The sequence below is a fragment of the Selaginella moellendorffii genome, unplaced genomic scaffold, assembly GCF_000143415.4.
Source record: "Selaginella moellendorffii unplaced genomic scaffold, v1.0 SELMOscaffold_17, whole genome shotgun sequence".
Lineage (NCBI taxonomy): Eukaryota > Viridiplantae > Streptophyta > Lycopodiopsida > Selaginellales > Selaginellaceae > Selaginella > Selaginella moellendorffii.
In genome coordinates this window covers 807,236-832,903 of record NW_003314278.1, presented here as the reverse complement: position 1 = coordinate 832,903, position 25,668 = coordinate 807,236, and the positions used below count along the sequence as shown (strand labels likewise).

Sequence of the window (25,668 nt, the reverse complement as noted above, 5' to 3'; positions counted from 1 at the left end):
GGCAGAGTAAAGGGGAAGGATATACTTTATGATGGCCTCCTCCTCCTCTTCCACTGACACATCGCCCCTGGTAACTTCTCGCAGCGCCCAGAGCTCCGAGCAGGTGCTGTGCCGGATCTGCTTAGACTCGACAGGTGAGTGAGCGCGAGCGAGTCGCGATCTAGGTTATACAAATTATTCATTTCGTTCAAATTTTGATCAGGCCATGACTTAATCGCACCTTGCCGCTGCAGAGGGACTCAGAAGTTTGTCCACAGGTCTTGCCTCGATAGCTGGAGAGCCGCCAAGGTGAAGCCTCGCTCACCATTTTCATTCCTGAATCGTCACTCAAACGGAGCGTGCAGTGCAGGAAGGATCCGCATTCTCACGCTGCACGGAATGCCGAGCGACGTTCCACCTGCGAGCCAATGTGCCACACGACAGATGGTGGCGGAGGCTCAAGTTCCAGCTGCTGGTGATGAGAGATCACGCCGCCATCGTCCTGGCTGCTCAGCTGGTAAGCCTTTGGACAATGCATGCCCCGAGGCTTGATAGCCTACACTCCTTGCAACAGGTTGTGGCATTTCTGGGCCTGGTGGTGTACCTGCTGTATGGGAGGGAGCTTAAGGAGATGTTTGGATACTCGCGGCATCCTTACGGCTTTTATTCACTTGCAGGTTCGTTCGTGCTTGCCACTCCAAGGGAAACAAAATCTAGCTTTTCTTCCCTCAGTTGTCGTGGCCCTCCTCTCGGGACTATCGTACGGGTTCTTCGTTTCCATAATCTGCGGCCAACGAATCAGCAACCGGCACTACCACGTCCTTGCAAAGCGCGAGCTGTCTCAAGTGAGTAACTTGTCATCTATAACAAGGTTATAGCACTTGCTGAATTCACTTCAAGCAGGAATACGTGGTGCAAACAATCAACGATGGCGAAGAGGCACCGCCTAGCTTAGATCCCGTGCACGTCAATGAGCTCAAACGCCTTGGCCTCTACTGAAAGTTGGGAAGTCTATTTTTTGATGATACAATGTATATCTGCAGAACGGAATGGAATGTTGGTGTCACATCCTGTCTTCCTGGAGCGCCTTTTGAACAAGCTCCTTCTGCTCACGGCTATGCACACTGCCGAACCCCGTCGCAGTTGCTGCAGAGGGAGGCCTTCCCACGTACTTGAGGTCCTCGAAGCTGCCATGCTCCACGGAAACCATGGCAGTTGCCAAGCGAGGAGCCATGTAGGGAAATGCACCCATATTCATCGGCTCCTCTTGGCACCAAACAACGTCCGCATCTACGCACACACCCGAGTTTGAAAAAGAAGATAAACTGGCTGGCTTACTTGGATATCGCCTGAGTTCTCGTTGGAGGAGGTCGTAAGGAACCGGGCAAAGCTGCTCCACGCGGCAAATGGCTACGTCTTTGGCACCAACACGCTGCCTTTCCTCATCCAGCTCATAGTACACCTAGACAAGCACACGCTATAGTCTCACCGTCTGGCCTCGCAAAATTTACCTTTCCAGAGCAGAGAACGAGGCGACGAACCCCCGACTCCACCTCAGCATGGTTGTTTTGGTCCTTGATCAGTCGCTTGAATCGGGTGCCTTGCTTATCAAACCCAGGATGTCCCTCAACATCGTTAAATTCGGACAGACTTGACCGACACGCCTGGTGGCGCAGTAAATTCTTTGGCGCCATGACGACAAGAGGTTTCCTAAAGTCCCGATGAATCTAAGCGGCGAACAAAAAGAGTGAGTGATATAGCTCACGATCATAACACCTAGTGCTTACCTGCCGGCGGAGTACATGGAAGTAATTGGCAGGAGTTGTCACGTTCACCACCTGCCAGTTGCATTCTTGAATCTGTTTGCGAAGGGACACCTCCATCTCAGGAATGACGAATGGATTGTCATCGCTCATCTGCGGTCATATTTAGCAATCCCAAGATGCATTGAAAGCTTGTATTACGAAACCTGTAGAAATCTTTCCAGCCTCGCACTCGAGTGCTCTGGTCCCTGCCCGTCATAACCGTGTGGCAGCAGGACGACCAGGCCCGTCTGACGCAACCATTTTGCTTCCCCACTGCTCAGAAACTGATCGAAGATCACCTGGCAACCGTTGGAAAAATCTCCAAACTGGGCCTCCCAACAAACCAACGAGTTTGGGTTCTCCATCGAATACCCAAGCTCAAACCCAAGCACTCCAAACTCCGACAGTGAGCTGCATGCGCCACATGTTATCAGTACCTACGGAAGGTAGAAGTACAAGCCCACCTGTTACTGACTGTAAACATTTCGTCCTTCTGATTCTTCACCACATGGTTCAGAGGGCAATACTTTTCGCCAGACTTCTGGTCGTGTATGACAGCATGTCTGTGGCTGAATGTGCCTCTCTCAACGTCCTGACCGCTCAGGCGGACGTGGTTGCCTTCGGCAAGCAGCGTCGCAAAGGCCAAGGCTTCTGCAGTCGCCCAGTCAACACCTTCTCCCGTCTCAATCATCTGCGCACGTTGCTCGTATACTTTCTTGATCGCTCTGTGTGGCGTGAAAGTTGGAGGTAGCGTGGTGATCGCCTTGCCAAAGTTCTTCAGAATCTCCGGCTTGACACTGGAGTGGTCATCACATGCGGGTGTGATCACAAATCCACCCTTACCCCGTGTTTCGTAGCCTGGACAGCTGCTCCGGGCTTTTGAATCCCGTCCAATATGCTGCAAGCCAGTCTTGTGTCTTTGGGATATAGTCTTTGCTGCTCTGAAACTCTTCATTCAAGATCGCCATCACCTTGTCGTGCACCCTTGCAATGTCCTCCTTTTTCAGCTGCCCGACTTGGGCCAGCTTCTTCTCGTAGATGTCGAGAGAAGTGGGGTGGCCCTTGATGACCTGCCAGAGTACGCACACACGTCAAGGGACATGTGCATGCAAGATACGGCAGACGTACCTGATACATTTTAGGCTGAGTGAAGTTCGGCTCGTCGATCTCGTTGTGACCAAACCGGCGGTAGCAAACGATGTCAACGACGACATCCGCCTTGAAGTGGCATCTCCACTCCGCCGCCATCGCACAGGCGTGGACAACGGCCTCCACATCGTCGCCATTGACGTGGAAAATGGGAGCGTTCAAGGCCTTGGCAACGTCGGTGCAGTAAGGAGAGGAGCGACTGCTCTTGGGGTCGGTGGTGAAGGCCACCTGATTGTTGACGACGATATGAATGGTACCGCCAGTTGTGTAGTTGGGAAGGTCGCTCAAGTGCAGCGTCTCGTACACCACACCTTGCCCCGAGAAGCTGCCGTCGCCGTGGAGCAAGACGGCCATGTTTCTCTTGCGCTCGACGTCTTGCGAGTAGTACTGCTTGGCCCTCGTCTTTCCGATGACAACCGGGTCCACGGCTTCCAGGTGGCTTGGGTTTGCAACGAGCGAGAGGTGAATCCTCTTACCGCTGCGCGTTGGCCTGTCGTAGGAAGTGCCCAGATGGTACTTGACGTCACCACTCCCGGTGTAGCCACCTTTCTCGACGTCGGCGGGCCTTATCCCGGCACTAAACTCGCTGAAGATGTGCCTCAGCGGTTTCCTCACCACATTACCCAGCACGTTGAGCCGACCCCTGTGAGGCATGCCAATGACAATGCTGTCCACGCCCAGGTCGGCGGCCCGGTCGATGAGCTCTTTCATTCCCGGGATCAGCGTCTCGCAACCCTCGAGGCCAAAGCGCTTGGCAGCAGTCCACTTTTGCGCCAGGAAGTTCTCAAAGCGCGTCCCCCAGATGAGGCGATCCAGGATGATGGCCTGCTTCTCCCGCGAGTAGTTGCTGGGGACGTGCTGCTCGATCCTCTCCCGCAGCCAGTTACACTTGTCCCTGTCCGGGATGTGCATGTACTCGTAGCCAATGCTCCCGCAGTATGCCTGCTCTAAACGTCTGAGAATGGCCCTCAGCGTCTGGACAGGGCGATTCTCGGACAAGAAGCCCGACATCCTCCACACCCCGATGAAAAACTCCCGGTCCAGGTCGGCATCCGTGAATCCATACAGAGCCGGGTTGAGATCCTGCGGGGGCACGCGCTGCTCCAGCCCCAGGGGATCCAGCTGCGCTTTCATGTGACCATTCACCTGGTACGCTCTCACCAGCAGCAGCAAGCGCATGCTCTCTTGGATCGTCTGTCCCGACAGGCCGGGACTGGATGCCGCCTTGCCCGTGAAATTCCGGAAGAAGTTGTCCCACGACTCGTCCACGCTCCTGGGATCCGCCTCCCACGCGCACTGGAGCTCTTCCAAGTAGACGCTGCTGGTGCCGTCGAGGAAGTTGTCAGTGAGGCGGGAGAGAGGGACGGAGCGGGGCGCGGGCGGCCTTTGCATCCACCGCGGGCTCCCATGAAAATGCACCGCGTCTCTTTTGGCTGGTCTAACAATCGTATGGAAGGATCCAGTCTCGACGCGCAACCTCGGCAACACAAGCCTGGACGAGACCCTCGCTGCCAGGCACCGCGCCATCGCAAGCCCTAAATTATTTCATTTGTGATTCTCCCGCGCAACAAGCCTTTCACCAAAGGCCCGCGCAAGCATGTCCTTGGGCTCAATCCCCCACCCCACGCTCGCCTCGTACGCCGCCACCACCGAGTCTGGAGACACGACGAGCCCCTGCGAGGCCAGCGCTCTCACAGCGTTGCCCACCCGGCAAATCCTCTCCCTGGTTGCCAGCGGAATCGGGATCGCCGCCCCATCCTCCTCCAGCTGCTGCTGCTGCTGTTCACGCTGTGCAACGCTTGATATCCACACGTAGCCGTTGCACCCAAAGATAACTTCCACCTGGTACTGCCCAAAGCTGTGAAAGTGCTGGCTCAAGCGCTTGATGAGGTAAGGCTCAACCTTGACAAGCTGGCCCATTTGCAGCTGCCAATCCGGATAGAACGTCAGCCCCAGACACAGCCATTGTTTTCTTGCTTACCTTGCCATACTTCAAGCTCCGGGTGTGGAGGTGGATGGAGTCCTGGCTCGCAGATTGCACCTCAGCCTGCATGCATCGATAAGTTTCCACAAGACAAAACTAGCACATACACTGATGAGGTCACCTTCTACAAACACAGACCGCATATTGAGCTCGTCGGTGGCCGTCCGCCGCCTCTGCAGGAGATGCGCAATGTAGCATATAGCAGTGCGGAATGCGGATGATTTACCTGGATTCCACCTGGTAAATTCACCGCGGACAGCATGAGATGGGCGTCCTGCTTGGAGTTGACATCCACCTTCCATCGCTTTTGGGCAAGCTGGAAACAAGTACGAGTCAGCCGATCACCCCTCCAACGGTTCAACCAACCTCGGTGACTCGGCCGATGACAACATCTCCAACCCGTGCTTCGTACCTTGTGTTGCAAAGGTTGACAAAGAATGCATCGCCTCTCTACAATACAAGAGCGCCCTACCTGGAACGAAGCGGCTTGACAAACACGAGCTTGTTCACCCGCTCGACAGTGCCGCAAACAGTGGCTACCAGCTCCCCGTCTACAAGCTGCGTTCCGTGCCCTCTAAAAGAACAAGCATGGCTTGAAGGGTTGGCTGGAAAGAGGCCGCCTCCTTTTACCTCAGGATTCCGTCCTGGTGATCCACCTGGATCACATCACCAATCGCGACCAGCGCCCGCATCCTTGTCGAAACCCTAGCCCCGCTTTAGGTCGCGCGCAGGCATGGCCATGGATGCGGTGGCGCTCACCGTGGGCGGCAATGCGGCGGCGGCGGTGGATGCCGAGCGAGCGCGCTTCCCGCACTGCGTGGTGTGGACGCCATTGCCCATCGTCTCGTGGCTGTCGCCGCTCATCGGCCACGTAGGGATCTGTCGCGCCGACGGTGTCATCCTCGACTTCGCCGGCCCCTTCTTCGTCAACGTGGACGGCTTCGCCTTCGGCTCGCCCGCAAAGTTCCTCCGCCTCGACCCCGACCAGGTGCGTAGTGACATGTTGCAGCTAACCGCATGACACTGGTTGCTGCGCAGTGCTGCTTCCCCGCATTCGCCTTGTCGGGGCACCGCTGCCGGGAGGCGTTCCGGCACTCGCAGCTGGGCACCGCCAGCGACTGGGACGACGCCCTGCGCAGCTGCATGCACAAGTTCCAGCACAAGACGTACAACTTCTTCACCTGCAACTGCCACTCGTTCGTCTCCACCTGCCTCAACCGCGCCGCGTACCAGGGCCGCACCGACTGGAACATGATCCACATCGTCGCCCTGGTGCACTGCCGCGGCCACTGGATCGGCCCCGCCGCGCTCCTCAGGTCGCTCGCGCCTTTCGTCCTCGTCCTCTGCATCGGCCTCCTCACCGCCGGCTGGCCCTTCCTCGTCGGCTGGGCGCTCATCTCCTCGCTCCTGGCGGCATGGTTCGTGTTCGCCACCTGTTGCGCCCGCGGCGTCGCCGACTGCTAGCCCGAGGCCCGGGCTTTTTTAGGGCTCCCTCCCGGCTTCTCGTGCCTAGGGCGCACCCACACACCATGTTCTATGGCGCAGCGGTGTGGGATCCGTGGCTCATTGTGTCGCAGATCGTCTGCATCCAGTGCCTGAGCTATGTCAGCCTTGGCGCGCTGCTGTGGGCATTCGTGGGAGTCCAGGTACCGAAGTTTACGCTCCTCTTCTTCTTCGACCACACGCTGCTCTCCTTCTCCTCCGCCACCGGCTGGTGCCTCATCTCGGCCTTCATCCTCAACTCGCTCCTAGTGTAAGTCCTCCCCTCCAGATCCACGCAAACAAATCTCTCATTCTCCCTTTTAGAGCTGCCTACCTGTTCGTGCTGGTGGAGAGGGCCAAAAAGTGCCTGGATTTCTCGGCCACTGTCTACATTATTCACTTGATCTTGAGCTCCATCTACGGGGGATTCCCGCTAACTGTGACGTGGTGGTTGCTCATGGGGACGTGCTTGGCCGTCACTGCCCTCCTTGGCGAGTGGCTCTGCCTCAGGCGCGAATTGAGGGACATCCCCATTAGAACGGCGCGTGCAAGTAAGACGGCGCCTGGCCTCTTTTGGTGCTTCTCGTTCCCTAAGCTTTTCTTTTGTCGGCAGCTGTTTAGCAACGAGACGGAAGGCCTCCATTCTTTTCCCACCACAACGGGCGACAGGGGCGCGTGTAAACTACTACCTAGGTAGCGAGAGACACTTCGATTCAGTAGATGGCGGCGGCGATTTGCTCCAGCGGCAGCACAGGCGCCGGGAGTGGCACTTCTCGTGCAGTGGTGTGCGGTGCGGGCGTTATCGGTTCCTGTACCGCTTACTTCCTGGGGAAGAGGGGCGTCAAGGTGACGGTCGTGGACAGCTGTGGCGTGGCTACGGCAGCATCGGGTAAGGCTGGTGGCTTCCTTGCTCTCGACTGGTGCGATGGTTCTCCGGTCGGGAACCTGGCGCGAGCAAGCTTTGCCCTGCACCGGCAGCTTGCAGACGAGCTTGGTGGCGAAACAAATTACGGGTACAGAAGGCTGGATGCGCTGAGTGTCACGGTCAAAGAGCCTACAGGGACAGCAGGTGCAGGAGCTTCCGCCTCTCTTCCATCGTGGATCGATGGTGCAATCAGGAAATCCAGTTCCATCGGGAGCCAGGCAACTACAGCTCAGGTCCATCCTCAGCTCTTCACTCGGACCGTCATGTCCCGTGCCGAGTCTGACTTTGGAGCCGAGTTCCTCAAGGGTACTGTGCGAGAGATCAGAGTCGACCCCGAGACGGCCCAGGTTTCAGGGGTGGTGGTTGATGACAAGTTTGTGGAAGCGGAGACGGTGGTGATTGCTCTCGGGCCCTGGTGTGGAAAGCTAAAGCTTGTGACCGACTTAACAAGCATTTCGGGGCTGAAAGCGCACAGTATTATCCTGCAGCCTCGTGAGGGACGGGACATCTCCCCGCACGCTTTGTTCCTCAGTTTCACCTCTAGGGAGGGTGAAACCATGGATCCAGAAGTGTATCCACGTCCCACCGGGGAAGTCTACGTGTGCGGTATGTCGGAGCATGTGGAACTTCCTCCAGATGCGGACCACGTCGAGCCCAAGGCCGAAGCGATGGACATGCTGAAGCGAGTTGCTGGGGCCGTGTCGAGTCAGCTGGATGGCTGCCAAGTCAAGGCTCAGCAGGCGTGCTTCCTGCCGCTCTCGGTTGACGGTGTTCCTCTCATTGGAAAGCTTCCTCACGCAGCCGGTGTCTACTTGGCAACCGGGCACAGTTGCTGGGGAATCCTGAATGCACCGGCGACCGGTGCAAGTCTAGCGGAGCTCATTGTCGAAAGCCACTCTACGACAGTGGATCTCAAGCCCTTCGACCCGGCTAGATTTCTCACCGCAGAGAAAGGGAGAAGAAAGTTTCTTTGATCAGATTACCGGGATGGTATGTATCTAGGCCCACTCACCATGAAACAGTGGTTTTCTAATAACATCCGATTCTATATCCACCATCTTAGCGATGTCTGCGCACAGCTTGGTGTCGTAATCCTCGGGCTGTAGCTCCACTCCCAGCTCCTTGTCAATGTCATCTGATGCTGGTACGAGGATGAACTCACAGCCTTCGTAATTAAGAAGATCTGGAGGATGGACCGGCACAAACCTGTAGGACCCCATGAGCGCTTGCAGCTTGGCGGGGTACATTGCTTTTCTCTTGTTACCCAAGCCTGCATTCGGCGGTGCTCCAGCACTAGGATTCTTTGCCTGAAAGAAACTCAACCTTAGCATCCATCTATCTACCTACGAACTTCGAGTCGAATCTCACTGAGATAATAAAGGAGGCCTCCTTTTCGAGATTCAATTCCTCCTGCAGAGCAGTGTGTTCCTCCTTGGGTTTGTCCAGCTTGTATATGAGGTGTGTGTGATTCTTGTGCTTTAGAATGCAGTAAACGCCTTCCCCTGCCGGACGGGCTCCTGGCTGAACCCGGTGCCCGCGAGTCTTCGTGTCATATTCATCTGGCATCTGGTTTCAGAAGAGAACGCAATAATGAAAATGTAGCTTACAAGCCGAAAGGCTGTCTTTCATCGCTTGGATGGAAGTCGTGACGAGATCCACGTAGCTCCACGCCGGACGACCTTTTGCAGCGGGATCAGGCAAGACCTTCCGTCCTACTATTATCAGTCTCATCAGCAAGCGCTTTGTCAAATCCACCTCCTGCACGAAGTGATCGATCAGGAACCATGGATAACATAAAAGATGGTCAGGTCAACACACCTGCATGCCCTGCTCCCCTGGTTTATCATCCTTGATCTCCCCCGTAGCTCCCCGGCAGACTTCTCATCTCTGTTGCCATCCTTGTCACCTTCTTTAGGTGTCCCCTTCACGTTAACTGTGCGCTGGATGTCGTCAGCTTCTTTCTTTCCTTCGACAGCGTCCTCGGACTCTTCCAGCTTCTCCTTCACATTCTCCGAATGTGGATCTTGCTTCACTTCCAGGCTGTTATCGGCTGCGACTGGGCGGAGAACCATGTAAAGACGCTGTACCTCTCCGGCTGAATGTGGATGCTCCACGTCAATCTTCGGGCGGTAAAAGAAGAAAATCTCCCCTATTTCCTGCCAATGTTTCGACGTATGTGTCAACATAAGCAAATCGTGGTAACATACCGACACTTCCAAATCACTTCGGTTCTGCAATTTCTCCATGTTGTTTCTTGTCAGGAACAGAAAGAAGAATGCCCCTACTTGCCCCTGTCCTCGGGACCCTTCACTTGCTAGTATAAGATAGAGACAAGTGTCTTGCGTACGTGTCATGCAACCAGAATTTCAAGAAACAACCTTCATTGGAGGCGGCCTATTTATTTCATCTGCAGCTTGACACACACCATCAAAACTTTTAGAAATCTCGAAATCTAAAACAACAAGAACCTCTCCTCAATCGCTATCGCTGTCTTGACTTCCATTCAGGTAGTCCAGCAAAACTTGACTCGCCAGTTTGTGCACGCTAAGACCCTTCTCATCCGCCTGCTTCTCCAATGCAGCATGGACATCAGAGTCCAGAAGAATGCGTGACCTTCCAGTACGAGGTCCTTTGTACGTTTCGATGTGACTTTTTAGCACATCAAATCCCTGCATCGAAAACATCATTCAGCAACCGTACCAGGCATTTGGATTAACAATACCATTCTCATTGTAAAATCTCCAAAAGACTCTTCAGATGTTCGTCGTGCTTTCCACAGGTAGAAGAGAGGCTCTAAAACCCTTTCAAAGTCCTGAATCTTTACTTTCTCCATAAAAGTTTGAGCCAACCGTGTCTGGTTTGCCGTGCCTCCGAGCCAAATCTACCATTGACATAAACGTGTAAATTGAAAAAGCACCACAGAAAATTACCTGATAACTATTTGCTCCATCTCCGACCAGTCCAAGTTCTGCCATGTATGGCCTCGCACAACCATTAGGACACCCGGTGACTCGCACCACCATCGAATCCGCCTCCTTGAGGCCCACCTAAGCAATAATAGAGAGCAAAGATTTAACACAAGAAACACAACAAGACAAATCACCTTATCGAACATAGCTCGGATTCTTTTAAGTATGCTCGGTATGCCTCGTTCAGCCTCTGCGATTGCCAACGGGCACAACGGTAGTGCTGGACATGCCATGGACGACAAGTTAAGACTATCTATGTGACGAGGGGCCTGCAATGTTTGTCATGAGAAAAGAGCTCACCATAACAAATCAGCATACCAGCAGTCCCACTTGAGCAAGTGTCTTTGTAATCCGTGACTTCCAAGAAGGTCGAATGTCACATAGAATCAGATTTTGATTGGGAGTCAAACGCACACTTAGCTGATATGATTCGATTATCTCTCGGAGCGTTTTCTTGGCATCACCTTTGATTCTTCCGTTGTCTACATGAACACCAAAGAACAGTTTGCCATCTCCCTGACAATGTAAACCGTTTAGAAAGGGGAAAAAAACGCAAAGATGGAATACCTGTTCATGCCATCCTAAGTAGCTCTCAAACTTCCAAGGTGGAAGCGTCTGAAATGTTTCAAACTGCTTGCCGTAATAGCTCTCTACAACCGAACGGAACTTGTCGATTCCCCAGTCATGAACCAGGTACTTCATCCTTGCCTGGCGTCTATCGTCGCGGCGGCCATAATCCCTCTGCGTCGCCACAATGGCTTTAACAGCGTGCAAGAGGTCATCTTTGGAGACATATCCCAGAGGTTCGGCCAACCGAGGAAATGAAGTTTCTATGCGATGTGTCCTGCCCATCCCTCCGCCGACCTTGAAACAAAACCAAGTCAGAACGCTCAGAAGGGTCGAGCTCGAGATAAAACTTACATAAATGTTGTATCCTTGAAGCTCGTCAGCCTCATTGACAATGGTGACAACCCCAATGTCGTTGGTGAGAATGTCGACTGAGTTGTCGGAAGGAACCGTGACGGCAATCTTGAACTTGCGCGGTAAGAACTGGGTGCCATAGATTGGTTCCGGGGAGCCCTCAAAGTTTGTCCCGTGAGAGTTGTCATTACGGGCCTGGGTGACATCAGGTGGCTCAGCAGACATGACCTTCTCACCGTCCACCCAGAGGTCATAGTAAGAACCCGCTTGAGGTGCTAAAAGAGCCGCAAGTTTATCCGCAGCCTCCACTGCGTAGAGATAGTCCTTCCTGTTCTTGAAGGGTGCCGCCGGGGCCAGCACGTTTCGATTGACATCACCGCATGCGCCTAGCGTGGATCCCATGTTTTTGATGATGGTGCTCATCACGGTCTTGAGATTGTGCTTGAGCACCCCGTGAAGTTGGAAGGTCTGCCGCGTCGTCAGCCTCAAGGTGCCGGATCCAAACTCGTCGGCAAGATCATCCATCACCTTGTAGAGCTGATTGGTGACGATACCCGCAGGCTGCTTGGTCCGGAGCATAAACTGGTACGCCTTTCCGCTGCGAACGTCCCGGTCGGCCTGCTGGTAGCTACCGTGGAACTTGATCAGCTGGACAGCGGATTCATTGATGTTTGGAGCCTCGGTCTCAAGCTCCTCCCGCAGGGGAAAGCGCAAGAAGTTGCTGTTTTCCTTGATCAACTCCACCTTGCTCCGCTTGGCAGGAAGCGTGGCCGGAGGCCTGGCAGGCTGTGGGATTATTGTCAGAGGATCCAAGGGCGAGGGAATGTACGCGACTTACCGCGGCCACGGCTTCAGCACGGACGACGATCATCCGCGTTTGCTGCTGCTGTTGCAAGGAATCCATCCGCCGCAGCAACATCGATGAGGTGGGGATGCTGGCCTTGGCGAGTCTGAGGCCTCCATAGCTGGGGAGAGAGGAGGAGCCGCATTCTGGTAGCGAGCAAGCCGCCATAGCAGTCGTGGGCAATTTTGCTTTGCTCCCAAAACCCTAGAGGGTATTTGGACTGGATTCAATGAACATGGTGCTGCCACGTGTCGCGAAATTTCCATCTGGATTCCTGGGAAGCGGGTTAACCCAGCAAACTGAGCCCAGTTAGGGCAAATGGGTAGGTAGCGACACAGCAGTCATGTGTGGATGGAGGAGGAGGGGCAGGAGGTTTGTTTCGACGCGCTCCCGGATTCCGTAGCGTGCGCCATCCTGTCCAAGCTCAGGGACGCACAGACCGTGGCTCAATGCGCCGCGGTGTGCCGGCGGTGGAGGGCTCTGTGCGCTGCCGTGGACGCGCTGAGCTTCGAGTCGTTCCAGCTCTTCGAGAAGCGGGTGGGCAGGGCGAGCAAGGCGTCGTGCCTGGAGGCGATCGTGTCGCGGATGCTGCTACGGAGTGACGGGGTGAGGGAGCTGGGGATTTGCTACCACCCCGTGGAGTGGCCATGGATCCGCGGCGACCACTTCAGCGAGGACAAGGTGTGCGCGTGGCTGGGCCACGTCCGAGCCTCGCTGGAGAAGCTGGTGCTGGTCGATCCCAACAGGGAGAGGCCACAGCCGCTCAAGCTGCTCCAGCTCTCGCACTGCCCCAGGCTCAGGTGGCTCAACCTCTGCTACGGGATCATCCCCGACCTCCCAGGCGACATGAAGCGCATGGAGAGCCTGCGGACGTGTGTGCTCGACCTCATTGCCATCACCGACTCGGCGCTCGAGGCGCTGCTCCTCCTCTGTCCTTGCCTCGAGGACCTGCGCCTCAACTCGTGCAAGGGGCTTCGCGCCCCAAGCCTCGTCTCGCCGAGACTGGCGTCGCTCGAGTTGGTGCACGAGATGGACATGTGCGAGGCGACCGTCGCCTGCCTCAGCCTCGACACGCCCAAGCTCACCAGGCTGTCGCTCAGCTACGTGGAGGAGCTCATTGCCGACGGCGAGGCGCTGCTGGAGTTAGGCCTGCTGTGCCACGTCCGTCCCAGGATCCGGGACCTGTCATACCTCACGGCGCTGCAAATGAAGGGCGAGGTGTGGCTGCTGGAGAGCATTGTGGAGCTGGTGCGGCTGGGAGCCAACGTAACTCAGCTCCATGTCGACGCCGTTATCGACAACAAGAGCCCCATTCAGCTGGACGCCTTGTTTCGCCACTTGCCGCTGCTCACCAAGCTCTACATTGGTGCCGACATGTTTGAGGTATGGCCTCCTTTCTCTTGCGTGACGCTATAGCTCGACTTTGCTGGCTGCGTGAGCAGTGCGTGCAAGCTGGTGCCGCCGGCGTCACGGGCAGCGCAACCTTGCGGCTCCCGCGACTGGAAGAAATAGTCGCCGTGGTGTGCAGCGGCAGCAACGGCTGCATCGCAGTGCTGGCCACGCTACTCCGATGCTCCTCGTCTCTGCGATCCCTGCGAATAAACGCGCACCAGCTGAGCAAAGGCGTTGGAAACATCACGTTCTTCACCGATGTCTTGGGCTTGCAGAGGGAGTTTTCGCAAGTCGAGATTGTCCTCGACTGTCCTTATACGTTACTGTGAGATTTGGGGAATGGCTTGCCGTTGCAAGCGCGTGTACATAAAAGCGAATAACGAAGTGTAAATACAAATGGATCGATGACAAGCTTTGCTTCAGCTCACAAAATCCTCTTGAGCTCGTTCCTTAGTGCCTTCAGAGATACTGGCTTGGTGAGCACGGCCTTCATTCCCAGGCTCAAACACTTCTCGCGGGTGCTATCGTCGGTGTTTGCAGTCAAAGCCACAATGTGAAGCCCTTCTCTTGGATATAGCTTCTGGATCTCTGCTGTTAGTTCGTATCCGTCCATCTGATCGACACATAAGTTCGTTCAAGAGTGAAAAGACAAGAAGGAAAGGGGATCACCTCTGGCATGCACAAGTCGACGAGGACAATGCTATACGCCGAAGCTCCTTCTGCCGCAAGAGTTTTGAGGCAAGTTTCCCCGGATTCCACCACAGTCGATTTGCATCCAAGATTGTTAAGCAGCCTGCGAATCACTGTCCTGTTGACGGCATTGTCGTCCACAGCCAGGATCTGAAAGCCCGCACGGTCATTGAAGAATGTCCGAGTTAGAAGGGACTCAAATACCTTCAAGCTATGGAAATTATCTCCCGGGGCCTTTGGTGACAGGATCATATGAACTTGCTCCATCTCGGAGACAACCGAGACTCGCACATAGAAGCGGCACGTACTGCCTTTGTCCAAGCCTTCAGAGGTGATGGAGATGCTGCCATTCATCAGCTATAACCCAAAACTGTGAGCCAGTTAACCACTTTGAGAACAAAAGCTGGCTGACACACAAACCTCGACAAACTTTTTGGAGATCGCCAGCCCCAGCCCGGATCCACCATACTTGCGGGACGTGCTACTATCCGCCTGAACGAACTTGTTGAACAAACGGGGGAGATCAGTAGCTCTGATGCCGATTCCGGTGTCCTCAACCTCAAAATGAATGTACCTTTGCGTCATGGACCTTCCTGGTGATGCTGGCTCGTGTGATACCTGGGCGTCCGGAGCCTTGCTCGCAAACACTGTCAAGTGGACGTGGCCCTGAGCGGTGAATTTAATGGCATTCCCAACCTGCACATCACAAGTTTGAGGTGGTAAAACTTATCACCCTCAAGAGGTGATCAGAAAGTTACGTTTCCGCTGCTCACCACATTGAGAAGAACCTGCAGAATTCGAGTGCTGTCTCCCATGACAGTGTCCGGAAGAAATCCCATCCTCTTGAGAGCGAATGGAAGATGTTTAGCCACCGCCAACGGCGAGACGAGCCTCTCTGCATCGTCCAACAGCTTGGCCACCTTGAATGGTTGGATATCTAGCGTCAGACTCCCAGCTTCGAGCCTGGAGAAGTCGAGCACATCGTTGATCAACGTGGATAGCAGGCTGCCACTCTTGGATATGGTCTCCACCATGGACTGCTGGTCGGGCGTGAGGCCCGAGTCGAGGAGCAAGGAGGAGAGCGCGATGATGGCATGCATGGGAGTCCGCATCTCGTGGTTCATTACAACCAGAAACTCGTTGCGGGCCACAACTGCAGACTCGGCTTCCTTTTTGGCCTTCTGCAGGGCCAGGTTCTGCTCGATGAGCTGATCTTGCACTTTCAACGTTTCCTCGACTACAGCAGCATGGGACAGGGCAACTGCAACCTTAACAGATCAAATTAAGATGTCATTGTGAGAAACCACACCACCTGGCTGTAGAGTACCTGATCAGCAACAGCCTCGACGAGCTCAAGCTCGTGGTCACCCCATGCCTTTTGAAGGTTTTTTGGAAAGGACAGGACCATGAGAGCGTAGCATTCCTTGTCGGGATGACTAACGCAGCCGCTGCTGGCCAACAATGGGATTCTGATAGCCACCACACTACCATGGTTCAAACTCGTCTGCCCAGCTCCCGCTAGCGGGCCCAGTGCCTTGGATGGCACCACAACCGCACCATTGTTGCTAAAGACCTGTGAATCAAGACCAGGGAATAAATCACTCCTCATGCAGGTGCCCAACATACCAGGTCAACGAGGCTGGTCGAGAGGGGAATTTCAGGCGGAGCAAAAGCGTCCTGCGCTCCAAGCTTGTGCGCAAGCTCCAGAACGTTGGCACTCGCCCTAGGCATCCAAATGTTGCAGCTTTCCAGCTCGAGGGTGTGCGACAGCTCTATCATCGTCGTGCTTAGAATCTTGTGGCGATCCAGCGAGCTTCGGATCTCATCAGTGAGCATTCGGACATGCTTGAGGACTTGCTGATCTTTCTTGATATTTCCCACCTCAACATCCAGTTCTGCAGTCTGCAAATTCAAGTCAGCCCAGTTTCGGGAGTTGTGGGGTGTGTGCTTGCCTTTTGCGTATAAAACTCCTCTCTCTTCTTTACATCAAGTAACTCCGGGATGACCCAGATCAAGAGTACGGCAGTTAGGCACGAGACAGTTGCTGTGACCACTTTGGCAATCGTCATGCCAATATGCGCCGCTTCCGAGTTCACGTAGAAGTTCCATAGCGTTAGCAAGTGTGTGATACCGCACAGGACAATGAAAAGACCAAAAAGAGCAATCACCCAGCGGAAGGGGAGCACCTGGAAAACCAAAAGCCGGCCTAAGGAGTGGCGTGTACGAGCTTCGAGATCACACGAACCTGGGATTTGATGAGAAAGTAGACCAGCTCAAGAGGGATCGAGAAATAAGCAACTGCAATGAGGAAATCGGAGCCAAGCTGCCATTTGGCGAGAACAGTGTGGCGCCTGTGTGACCAACCATTCGATTCCGTCAAGTCCGTCTGTCGGAGTTCCCTGAGAGCGAAGAAGAGCATCTTCTTCTCTGCTGCCTCCCTGCTGGTTCTACGTGACGAGCACGGGCACGAGCAACAGCGGGATTTTCGCAATCCTGGGATTCGGCATCACCGAAGCGTTCCATAAGCGATTGCTACCATTTGCTCAATCTGCTCTTTGGTCGTCCCTGAGCGCCAGCGATGCCGCAAGAAGATGGATAAAGTCCCCTCAGGTTAACGGAAATGTCATGTGACACCATTCTAAATCTCGACCGTCTGCCTCCCACCCATCTCAGCCATTGGAAACGCCAGCGCCTCGACAGTTGCTTGGCTCAAGAAGAAAAAAAACAAGTGGATTTTACAGGGTCAAGAGGCCCACAGCCATGGCGGTGGCGGGCACCGTTAAATTGTCGTCGAGAGCGCTGCTTATGGGCAGCGATTCCACGACCGTGGTTGCCAGCGACACGGCCACAATCCCGATGATTGTCCTCACGCCCATGTCAAAGTAGCCCAATTGCGAGAAGAGGAACGTATAGCTGCGCAGCAAAGGGCAAACAGCACAGGATGAGCATGGCCGTCAATAGGCTCATTAGCTGGTACTCACAGCATGGAGAATGCGGCGCTCATGACAAACATCGCAACGCTTCCTTGGAGCGATTTGTTGGGATTGTAGGGGAGTTTCCAGCGACCGTACTTTCGTCCAAAGATATCAGCGAAGCCTGGTTGAGATTTCCGTCGACATCAAAGAGAAAAGAAAGGAAGTTTGTGTTACCATCTCCAGCACACAAGTTGGCGATCGTAACCACACCACATGGTGAATTCCTCCAGAAAAAGAGCGTTGCAATGGAGATTGTGATGGCGTAGTACAGAGGCCCTTTGAGCAGTTCCCTGTCCAACCACAGTTCTAAGCTCATCTCCCTCGAAGAAGAATTTAGCCTGCTCCATACCTGGGGTGGCCATCACGGCTAACCGCCTTCACAAATGCCTTGTTCTCCAACAGCCCAGTTCCAAATGCCACCATTCTCAAAGCGTTGGTGAGCGGGGCTATGGCCGCCAGGTATCGCGCCCGAGGAGCATCGCTGCGTGGTGGTATTTAGAAAATGAAAAGGTGCCAACACTCAACCTGAAGAGCGGCCAAAAGAGCATGAAGATGAGCCCCACGCATATGTGCACCAGCTTCCTGCTTAGTTTCTACTAAAACGCACAACATTATGATGCTGCCAATGTGTCAATGTCGATGAGATTGGTTACCTTGTCGAACACGTCCCTCTTGGCGAGCTCGTCAAAGAACCTGAGCGATCCCAGAGCTCCGGACAGTGTGACGGCGGACATGAGCAGATCGTAGCCCAGTTGATGCTGCTGCGGAAGTGGTGCCACGGATCCCATGTTTTGCAGCAGCCCAAAACCTGCGCAGGATCCGGAGCTCCTCCTTGTCGAAAAGACTAGGTCGTGTCTCACACTCACTACTGATGCTGATACCCGGCTCTTGTCTAGAATCCTCGGAATTGGGCTCTCCCTCCGGACGCCAAAACCTTGATCCCTGGCATGCAACGCGAACAGGGCCAGCTGACTAGCAGATGCCGCCATAGCCGGAACTTGAACGGAGACTGATTCAACTTAAAAAAATGTCAAGCGTACACGTTTGCTCCACATCTAGAAGCATGGACGTGGAGAAGCTCATCAGATCCTGCAAGAGCGCCGCGCAAGCCCAGCAGATAGGCGACGAGCTCGGATGGCTCACCGGCTCCGAATCCAGCCCACTTCCGCCCTTCCGCCGCCTCTACTTCTCCAATCTCCTCATCCAAATGCTGGGAGCCGTCGGGTGCGTGGATCGCGCTCGCCAGATCTTCGACTCCATGGTGGCCAAAGATGGATTCTCCTGGAACCTGATGCTGGCTGCCTACATTCACAACGGCCAGTTGCATGAAGCACTCGGCCTCTTTGCAGTCATGCCACGCCGGGACCTCGTTGCCATGAACACCATTCTCGCGGCTCATGCAAGGGAGGGACGTGTCAACGAGTGCCAATCCCTCTTTTCTGCCATGCCTCATCTCACCCTCGTCTCCTGGAACTCCCTGCTCTCGGCGTATGCCCAAACTGGGCATCTCGAAAGAGCAAGGAAAGTGTTTGCCTCCATGCCCGATAAGAACCAGGTCTCCTGGAACTCGATCCTTACGGCATTTTCAGAAGCAGGGAATCTGGGCGAAGCGAAGAGGATGTTTTTTACAGAAATGCCGAGCTGGGACCTCCTCTCGTGGACTGTGTTGCTCTCGGCTTATGCCCAGTCGGGGCATCACAAAGAAACCAGGGGTGTGTTCGACGCGATGCCGGAGAGAGATATTGTGTCGTGGAACGCCATGCTGTCGGCGTACGCACACGGCGGGGGGAGCTTAGCCGACGCGGAGAGCTTCTATACAGAAGAGATGGAAGCCAGGAATTTGGTGTCGTCCAACGCGATGCTGGCGGCATTCATCAGGAAGCTCCAGATCCCACGGGCAAAGCAGTTCTTTGATTCGATGCCAGAGAGGAATCTCATCTCCTGGACGGCGCTCATGAACGGGTTCGCCGAGCACGGCGACGTGGACAGCGCCGCCCGCCTGTTTGCGGAGATGCCGCAGCTCAGCGTCGTGTCTTGCAATGCGATGCTGGCGGTACATGCCCAGGCGGGGCGCGTGCGGGAGGCGACAGATCTCTTCCATGCCATGCCCGAGAGGAATCTCATCTCGTGGACGGCAATGCTCGAACTGTCTGCGCGATCGGGAGACTTGGAGTCGGCCAAGGCTCTGTTTGACGGAATGCCGGAGCAGGACGCGGCGGCGTGCACGGTTCTGCTCACTGCCTACGCCAATGCCGGGCTGTTGGAGCAAGCCAGATCCATCCTGGGCGCCACCCAGTCGCGGGATGTCATCCTGTGGAACAGCATGCTAACGATCCTTGGCAATCTCAGGGCCGTGGACGAGGCACGAGACTTGTTCCACGAGATGAGCGAGCGAAACCCCGTGTCCTGGACTGCCATGCTTGCTGCCTACGCCCACAACGGGCACTGCGGCTGCGCCGCCAGAATGTTTGAGCAGATGCCCGCTAGGAGCCTGGTGGCGTGGAACTCGATCCTCTCCATGCTTGCAAGCAACGGCCACTGGCGCCGTGCGGTGGAGATGTCTTACGAGATGATGGTGGCGGGATTGGAGGCGGACGAGGCCAGCATCGTGTGCATACTGATCGCGAGCATTCACAGCGGCGACGTGGAAGCCGGGAGGAGGCATTTCCAGTCGGCAAGCTTCGACCAGTCGGTAAGAACCAACAAGCAACACTACAGCTGCATGGTGCACCTGTTGAGCCGGGCCAAGCGTCTGGACGAGGCGCGCGAGCTCATCCACACCATGCCCTTCGCTCCCGATTCCCAGGACTGGATTTGCTTGCTTGCTGCCGTCGGCGGTGGCAAACGCAGGGAGGAGAGTGGAGGCGAGGCAGTGCAATGCGCCCTTGAGCTGGAGCCGACGAGTGGCGCGCCCTATGTGTTGCTTTCAGCCACAGCATAGGGGTTTAGGGTTCTTGGTCATGGCGCAGTGGCGGACTCACGTGGATGCGGCCTTGGATTCACAAAGCTCCGGCCATGATCGGGTACGTGACACAGGACAAGACATTGATTTCTTGCTTCCCTTGCAGGCTGCCGCTCAGGATGCGCTTCTCTTGCTCCTGCAACAGAGAAATATCTCGATCAATGACATCGTAAGAGGAGGAGGTGCTTCTTCTTTGCTCTTCTGAGCTTGTTCTTTACCTTGCAGGTGCTGCATTTGGGCTCGTGCCTCACTTCAACGGATTTTCTGGTCCGATCCAAAGGTATCGTGTATCTATCCACCATGCCACACACACGAAACAATGTTTTTTCTCTGTTTTGCTGCAGGCATGACTTTCCTGGGAGAAATGGTGGCGCGGCTCCATTCAACACGACTGGAAGAGCATGTTGTCCACTCTCTGGCTTTGTTCTTCACTGCACGGATCGTAAGTAACTCAAGCTAATCTTTCGTCTGGTATTCATTTGTTTAAAAATGCAGGAAGATAGTGCTTGCTTGCACGGTGCGCTTCTGGGATGCAATAGCCTTTACAAAAGAGCGAAGGATGTGGGTGAAGTCGCGGCACAAGATGCTGTCCAAGTGATTAAAACAGTGAAATGGCTTGATATGCAGTCTCTGGCTCAACAGGATAGACTGGTGTGCACATCCTTGTTTTTTTATTGCTGTGGAGCTACTTACATTTTTGTTTGATGCCAGCTATGTTTCGAGCTTTTGGTCACCCTCGTTGAGCGGCATCCTTCTGAAGTGGGAACTCTAGTAAGTAAATGCTGATATGTAAGTATGTAGCAACTATCCGCTCATGTCAGTGTGTTTTTCTTGTACTAAAACATGCTGTTTTCATACTAGGGGACTGACCTCGTGACTGGAGCTGCTCAATTGATAGAAGGAGAAAAGGATCCTCGATGTTTGTTGCTGGCGTTTCGTTTGATCGAGCGCTTGGGAAGTTTGTTTCCAGATCCGAAAGGCCCTCTCGCTCAAGCTGCACCTGATCTTTTTGATATCATCGCCTGCTATTTTCCTATATCGTTCAAGCTGGTATGTAATTTACTTCCTTTAAGTAACGTTCTCAAGCGGCCTTCCTGCAGCGGCCAAACGACAGCAAAGATATTTCACGAGAAGATCTTATTGCAAGTCTTAAGGTAGCACATACATCTATCTCATCGTCAACAAGTGCTGTGGTTTACAGAGTGCTTTTGCCGCTTCTTCATTTTTTGCTTCGGAGTGTATCCCTTTACTTCTTGAAAAGCTTTCATCGTCAGTACAGGATTCTAAAGTACGTTTACGATGTTTGATCTGCATCACAACCGACCCTCCTTGTTCTGCAGTTGCAATCCTTGGAGTTCCTTGGAGATTGTGCAGTTGCCTACGGTGAGCGTGTTATGGATGAGTATGCTCGTCCTATATGGGTCGCACTGAAAGCCGAGTTGTTTCCTCACTTGACCTCTTTCTACTCCGAGTCGGGAAAGCTACAAGATCCAGAAGTTTTCAGAGCGGCTACCATATGTTTGACGCAGTGTGTCAAGGCGTCTCTTCGCCATTCTGATCACGATGGTGGCCAATTTCTTCGTTTGATACTGGACGACGAGATTTGCAGCCATCTTTTACAGTATCTCACGCGCAAGGCTACCATTGCAGATGCACAAGAGAAGCATCACATGCAGACTGTGGGACAGGTTCTTTCTGCTGCTGCGCGGGCATCACCTCTGTCTAGCAACATCATTTCTGCGACGATTTTACCAGCTTTTCTATCAAACAAGACTTGTTCCGATGCTCACGTTCTAGGTGTTGTCGTCTCAGTATTGACAGCTATACGAGAAGTTGCAGTGGAGCAGGTTTCTTTGCTATGTGACATCCAGTGGCTGGACCGAGTGTTTTCCTCACTGACAAAACTTCTGCTTATATTTTCGGACAACTTGAAATCAGCATCTATGAATGAAGCTATAACGGCAATTTGTGGTATGTCCTCTACCATGATTTCGTTTTAAGTTCTCATTGGTTGTTCTCTTGTCGCCAGTTTCTGGCTTGCAATGCGTAGCTACTTTTCCGGGTTACCTTTCCTCTTTGTCCGAGGCTCAAGTTTACGAGTTTGTTTCACATTTGCTAGAGCTTGTCCTTGACAAGGGGAAGCATGCCAATTCCTGGGATCAGGCGGTCCAGGCCGTTGCTTCCATATGCGCAACTGAAGATCAACTGTCAGCTTCGACGGGTTCTGCATCAGTAAGAATTGTTCAAGGTCTTGTTCAGGCTGCTTTTCTGGAAGAGAGTGACGCCAAATCCTTGATGGCCGCCATTACCAGGATATCCAGGTCGAGCTGTTCCGCTCGTGATTTGTTCTTCAGCGAGCTCCAGAGACATCTATTGCCGTTGAATAATGAATCTGTAAGGATATACGTAGAAACGTTGCATGTTGGGCTGATGCTTGTTGTCAGGTCGCAGCCAAGCACCATCTCCTGATACCTCTATTTTCTGGAGAGTTTCTAGCGCTGTAAGATGAAGCGTTGTCTTCTGTCTTCGTTCCACTCCTTCCTAACTTGCGATTTCCAGATATGAAAATGATATCGAACGTGGACATGCACCTGCCCTACAATTTTCTATGCAACTATGGTCTTCTTTCCAGTCACTCCCTCTTGATATCGACATTCCTGAAGAGGTATCATGCTTTCGTTCAACTAGAAAAATTCTTTCTAACCGATTTTATATCTAGATATTAATCCCGTGGATGGACCTAGTTCGCACTGCAGTCTCGATGTGTGATCTCAGCGGTCAGGAAGCTGTCGTCCTTAAGTCATACGACATCCTGTGTAGCCGATGTTCGAAAGACCACGACACCATGGACGGTAAACAGGCATGGCTTATTGCCATTTGGTCGTCAACGGCTGTAGCAATGAGGCCAAACATTCAGCTGTTGCAAGACGAGAAGATTATTCAGCTCCTGCTGAAGACGTCCTTGGAAGTTCAAAGCTCGGCGGTAAGCGAATACATCGCGCAGGCACTGGCATCGATATTGAATAAGTGGCCTACAACGTCATATCCGCTAGATGGTGTTGTCCAGAATGTTTTGGACGAGCTGCGTGCGTTTGGCACAGACACGCCTAGGTTGGTGAGCATCTTGGCTTGGATCGCAAAAGCGCTGGCAATGAGAGGTGACAACAAGGTGGCTTTGGTAGCAGGGATTCTCATTGAGATCCTGAGACAAGGGAAAGGAGCATTATATGCGGACGGAGACGGGGAAGACAGCATGATCAGGAGAGCTGCTGCGAAAGCCCTGGGCGTCATAGTGGGTGATGCCAAGGCGCTAAACAAACGTCATTTTGCAACCGTTCAGCCTCTGTACACCCAGAGGTTCTTTCACAGCTTCCTGCCGCCACTTCTCCACGCGCTGAGAGATGCTCCAGATAACGTTTCACGGTACTTGCGAGTTTAGCTGGTCTTGTCGCTACGAACTGACCATCTCGCCTTGTCCAGGGTCTGGTTGATTCGCGGTTTCAGCCATCTTATTGTGAACGTCCCGACAACTGCTGTGCTTATGGAAGGCAACAAGGTGATTTCCGTTATTTTTTTTCTCTTCATGCTCCACTGAGACACATGTCCAGGTGTTTCCACTTCTTTTGGAAGCGCTCTCAAATGCCGAGGATTCTGACACGCTCCTGGGGAACCTTCTTATATTGTCTGCTTTTCTCATGGACGAGAAGAGCAAAGGTGGGACAGTACGCACTCTTGGAGTCTCCGGGATTGATTTACTTTTCGTTGCAGGTGCTGTGATAGATCGCATTGGACTTGTCATAACCTGCCTCGTGGAACTTGTACAGTATCAACACTCCACTGTGAGTCTGAGAGTTTGCCTCCAAAAGAAGTAATCATTGTTGTGCTTTCTTTTCTCCAGGCTGTTCGTGAGACCGCTCTCCAGTGCCTCGGCGCCATTGTCAGCCTGCCATTCGCGTCAATCTATCCCTCGAGCCGGAAGGTAGGAAGTATCTCTTTTCGTCAGTGCTCATTACGTTGTGGAGCTGGGCTTTCCAGGTGTTGAAGACACTCCATCGAGCTCTTGATGATCCAAAGCGCTCCGTACGCAATGAAGCTGCTCGCTGCTACCAGGCCTGGTGGATCAAATAAAAACCACACTGAACCGACAGATATCCGCGGGAATATCCCCGTTACGGTCGAGGGTACGTGTTTGCACTGAGTGCTAGCAATATTGTTGGAGAAGAGACCCCTTTCGAGTTAAGAATGAGGAGCGAGCGTTTGTAGAGTGTAGAGAGAGCTCTCCCTAGGTCAAGCAAGCAGCGATCATGTCCGTGACCAAGAGCCACAAGCTGGTGCTGGTGCTGGGCTCCGTCTACGCCAACGTGGTGGTGCAACTGGAGCGACTGCCTCTAGCTGGCGAGACGCTGGCCGCCAGGAGCAGCAGTTGCAGCGCCGGCGGGAGGGGAGTGAACCAGGCGGCGTGCGCCGCGCGCCTCTCCTGCCCGACCAACTTGATCGCCCAGGTGTGTGTGTTTTTTGAATGAAGGATCCATAGATTCCTCTCCTCACGCCAGGTCGGGAACGATGGACATGCCGCATTGGTGCGCGAGGCGCTGGCGAGCGCGGGAGTGCGGGTGGACCACCTGAGCACGGTGAGCGTTGCGACGGGGCAGGCGGTGGTGATGATGCAGGGCGTTGGCAAGACGGTCATCGTGGTGGAGGGAGCCAACGTGTCGTGGCCCCGTCTCGACGACGGATACGGGCGCCTCCAGCCGGCGGCGCAGCAAAACATCCGCGCCGCGGCGGTGCTGCTGCTCCAGCGAGAGATTCCCGACGCCGTCAACATCGAGGCCGCAAAGGTACTAAGAAAGCCATGTCATTGACTGCCAGGTTCCCGAAGCTAAAGCTGGCGATGCCAGATTGCAAAGACTGCCGGCGTTCCAGTGGTGCTGAGCACCGGCGGGAGCGAATCGCTGCTCCCCGCGGAGCTGCTCGAGTGTGTCACTGTGCTGAGCACGAGCGACGAGGAGCTGGCTCGGGCCGTGGGCTTGAAGGGCGACACCGAAGACGACGCCGTGGCTGCGGCCAGGAGATGCATTGCCGACATGGTAACTCCAAGTCTCTCTAGAGTGGTGGCTCATCGAGTGGTGTCTTTCTTCCGACAGGGCGTGAAGCAAGTGCTGCTCCAGCTGCGGAGCCAAGGACTGCTCCTGCTGGTGACGCAAGACGAAGAAACGGCTGTCGTTTCGGCTCCAACGTCGTCACTTGGCGATGACATCGCCACCGCAGCCTACGCGGTTGCGGCCTTCATCGATGCCCAGCCACATCCCTCCGCCCTCAAGTTCGCAGGTTCGCTTGCTTGCTCTTCTGCTTTTCTCTCTGCTCAAGAGTGTCCGTCCTTCGCTTCCAGCCTGCGCGGCGCTCCTGTGCAACCGGCCTGGCGGGATCGCAGCATTGCCGGACAGGAAGGCCGTGCTAGATCACCTTGTCCACCACTCGGAGGAGTGAGCTCCGAGAACTTGGGGATTGCGACGACGAATCGAGCAAAATAGATGTTTGTGTCCTTGTAGTGTACATATGCAAACGCGGAAATCGTTTTTGGATTGCTCGTC

At 54.2% G+C, this 25,668-nt stretch overlaps 14 protein-coding genes across 14 annotated transcripts; 7 read left to right on the top strand and 7 right to left on the bottom strand.

The window, feature by feature from the left end:
- Positions 1 to 1,045, top strand: LOC9642997 (E3 ubiquitin-protein ligase MARCH1). The gene is made up of 6 exons (XM_002971635.2): positions 1 to 134; positions 203 to 288; positions 350 to 496; positions 554 to 656; positions 712 to 824; positions 883 to 1,045. The coding sequence occupies exons 1-6, from the start codon at positions 29 to 31 to the stop codon at positions 976 to 978; spliced, it is 651 nt and encodes a 216-aa protein (XP_002971681.2). The 5' UTR covers positions 1 to 28; the 3' UTR covers positions 979 to 1,045.
- On the bottom strand, positions 973 to 5,082 carry LOC9642996 (2-oxoglutarate dehydrogenase, mitochondrial). Its single transcript, XM_002971430.2, has 10 exons — positions 5,025 to 5,082; positions 4,915 to 4,980; positions 2,913 to 4,859; positions 2,628 to 2,854; positions 2,249 to 2,581; positions 1,949 to 2,195; positions 1,767 to 1,895; positions 1,491 to 1,706; positions 1,318 to 1,441; positions 973 to 1,269 (listed from the first exon to the last, which is right to left on the bottom strand). The coding sequence occupies exons 3-10, from the start codon at positions 4,458 to 4,460 to the stop codon at positions 1,043 to 1,045; spliced, it is 3,051 nt and encodes a 1,016-aa protein (XP_002971476.2). The 5' UTR covers positions 4,461 to 4,859; positions 4,915 to 4,980; positions 5,025 to 5,082; the 3' UTR covers positions 973 to 1,042.
- Positions 4,479 to 5,609, bottom strand: LOC9640206 (exosome complex component RRP4 homolog). Its single transcript, XM_024676640.1, has 5 exons — positions 5,574 to 5,609; positions 5,390 to 5,491; positions 5,144 to 5,233; positions 4,915 to 4,980; positions 4,479 to 4,859 (listed from the first exon to the last, which is right to left on the bottom strand). The coding sequence occupies exons 1-5, from the start codon at positions 5,607 to 5,609 to the stop codon at positions 4,479 to 4,481; spliced, it is 675 nt and encodes a 224-aa protein (XP_024532408.1).
- Positions 5,605 to 5,970, top strand: LOC9640205 (transmembrane protein 222). The gene has a single exon (XM_024676245.1). The coding sequence runs from the start codon at positions 5,651 to 5,653 to the stop codon at positions 5,936 to 5,938; it is 288 nt and encodes a 95-aa protein (XP_024532013.1). The 5' UTR covers positions 5,605 to 5,650; the 3' UTR covers positions 5,939 to 5,970.
- Positions 5,971 to 6,554: 584 nt separating this feature from the next.
- Positions 6,555 to 8,376, top strand: LOC9642995 (putative oxidoreductase TDA3). The gene is made up of 2 exons (XM_024676235.1): positions 6,555 to 6,950; positions 7,013 to 8,376. The coding sequence occupies exon 2, from the start codon at positions 7,120 to 7,122 to the stop codon at positions 8,296 to 8,298; it is 1,179 nt and encodes a 392-aa protein (XP_024532003.1). The 5' UTR covers positions 6,555 to 6,950; positions 7,013 to 7,119; the 3' UTR covers positions 8,299 to 8,376.
- Positions 8,274 to 9,689, bottom strand: LOC112346850. The gene is made up of 4 exons (XM_024676639.1): positions 9,139 to 9,689; positions 8,932 to 9,082; positions 8,693 to 8,883; positions 8,274 to 8,631 (listed from the first exon to the last, which is right to left on the bottom strand). Exons 1-4 carry the CDS (start codon positions 9,676 to 9,678, stop codon positions 8,323 to 8,325), a joined length of 1,191 nt encoding a protein of 396 aa, XP_024532407.1. The 5' UTR covers positions 9,679 to 9,689; the 3' UTR covers positions 8,274 to 8,322.
- LOC9640204 (sulfite reductase [ferredoxin], chloroplastic) lies at positions 9,689 to 12,278 on the bottom strand. The gene is made up of 8 exons (XM_002971428.2): positions 12,053 to 12,278; positions 11,215 to 12,000; positions 10,861 to 11,157; positions 10,612 to 10,809; positions 10,428 to 10,562; positions 10,255 to 10,371; positions 10,047 to 10,205; positions 9,689 to 9,993 (listed from the first exon to the last, which is right to left on the bottom strand). Exons 1-8 carry the CDS (start codon positions 12,224 to 12,226, stop codon positions 9,799 to 9,801), a joined length of 2,061 nt encoding a protein of 686 aa, XP_002971474.2. The 5' UTR covers positions 12,227 to 12,278; the 3' UTR covers positions 9,689 to 9,798.
- Positions 12,279 to 12,292: 14 nt separating this feature from the next.
- On the top strand, positions 12,293 to 13,861 carry LOC9642994 (F-box protein At1g10780). Its single transcript, XM_002971632.2, has 2 exons — positions 12,293 to 13,441; positions 13,501 to 13,861. The coding sequence occupies exons 1-2, from the start codon at positions 12,410 to 12,412 to the stop codon at positions 13,777 to 13,779; spliced, it is 1,311 nt and encodes a 436-aa protein (XP_002971678.1). The 5' UTR covers positions 12,293 to 12,409; the 3' UTR covers positions 13,780 to 13,861.
- Positions 13,862 to 13,871: 10 nt separating this feature from the next.
- LOC112346714 (ethylene receptor 2-like) lies at positions 13,872 to 14,499 on the bottom strand. Its single transcript, XM_024676240.1, has 2 exons — positions 14,120 to 14,499; positions 13,872 to 14,063 (listed from the first exon to the last, which is right to left on the bottom strand). The coding sequence occupies exons 1-2, from the start codon at positions 14,492 to 14,494 to the stop codon at positions 13,875 to 13,877; spliced, it is 564 nt and encodes a 187-aa protein (XP_024532008.1). The 5' UTR covers positions 14,495 to 14,499; the 3' UTR covers positions 13,872 to 13,874.
- Positions 14,499 to 16,752, bottom strand: LOC112346849 (ethylene receptor 2-like). The gene is made up of 6 exons (XM_024676638.1): positions 16,386 to 16,752; positions 16,093 to 16,326; positions 15,767 to 16,042; positions 15,468 to 15,713; positions 14,914 to 15,408; positions 14,499 to 14,836 (listed from the first exon to the last, which is right to left on the bottom strand). The coding sequence occupies exons 1-6, from the start codon at positions 16,557 to 16,559 to the stop codon at positions 14,522 to 14,524; spliced, it is 1,740 nt and encodes a 579-aa protein (XP_024532406.1). The 5' UTR covers positions 16,560 to 16,752; the 3' UTR covers positions 14,499 to 14,521.
- A 92-nt stretch (positions 16,753 to 16,844) lies between these two features.
- LOC9640203 (probable phytol kinase 2, chloroplastic) lies at positions 16,845 to 18,265 on the bottom strand. Its single transcript, XM_002971427.2, has 6 exons — positions 17,769 to 18,265; positions 17,641 to 17,708; positions 17,465 to 17,596; positions 17,290 to 17,405; positions 17,122 to 17,236; positions 16,845 to 17,053 (listed from the first exon to the last, which is right to left on the bottom strand). Exons 1-6 carry the CDS (start codon positions 18,102 to 18,104, stop codon positions 16,876 to 16,878), a joined length of 945 nt encoding a protein of 314 aa, XP_002971473.2. The 5' UTR covers positions 18,105 to 18,265; the 3' UTR covers positions 16,845 to 16,875.
- LOC112346848 (pentatricopeptide repeat-containing protein At4g02750-like) lies at positions 18,179 to 20,004 on the top strand. Its single transcript, XM_024676637.1, has 2 exons — positions 18,179 to 19,807; positions 19,966 to 20,004. Exons 1-2 carry the CDS (start codon positions 18,179 to 18,181, stop codon positions 20,002 to 20,004), a joined length of 1,668 nt encoding a protein of 555 aa, XP_024532405.1.
- LOC112340422 (MMS19 nucleotide excision repair protein homolog) lies at positions 19,939 to 24,346 on the top strand. The gene is made up of 19 exons (XM_024676231.1): positions 19,939 to 20,138; positions 20,184 to 20,246; positions 20,303 to 20,357; positions 20,422 to 20,519; positions 20,573 to 20,728; positions 20,789 to 20,848; positions 20,939 to 21,127; positions 21,178 to 21,231; positions 21,279 to 21,365; positions 21,418 to 22,048; positions 22,107 to 22,471; positions 22,522 to 22,577; positions 22,637 to 22,742; positions 22,797 to 23,500; positions 23,558 to 23,633; positions 23,686 to 23,791; positions 23,846 to 23,916; positions 23,976 to 24,056; positions 24,113 to 24,346. Exons 1-19 carry the CDS (start codon positions 20,031 to 20,033, stop codon positions 24,203 to 24,205), a joined length of 3,159 nt encoding a protein of 1,052 aa, XP_024531999.1. The 5' UTR covers positions 19,939 to 20,030; the 3' UTR covers positions 24,206 to 24,346.
- LOC9640202 (ribokinase) lies at positions 24,222 to 25,659 on the top strand. The gene is made up of 5 exons (XM_024676236.1): positions 24,222 to 24,579; positions 24,631 to 24,915; positions 24,976 to 25,164; positions 25,222 to 25,405; positions 25,467 to 25,659. Exons 1-5 carry the CDS (start codon positions 24,382 to 24,384, stop codon positions 25,562 to 25,564), a joined length of 954 nt encoding a protein of 317 aa, XP_024532004.1. The 5' UTR covers positions 24,222 to 24,381; the 3' UTR covers positions 25,565 to 25,659.
- Positions 25,660 to 25,668: the final 9 nt, after the last annotated feature.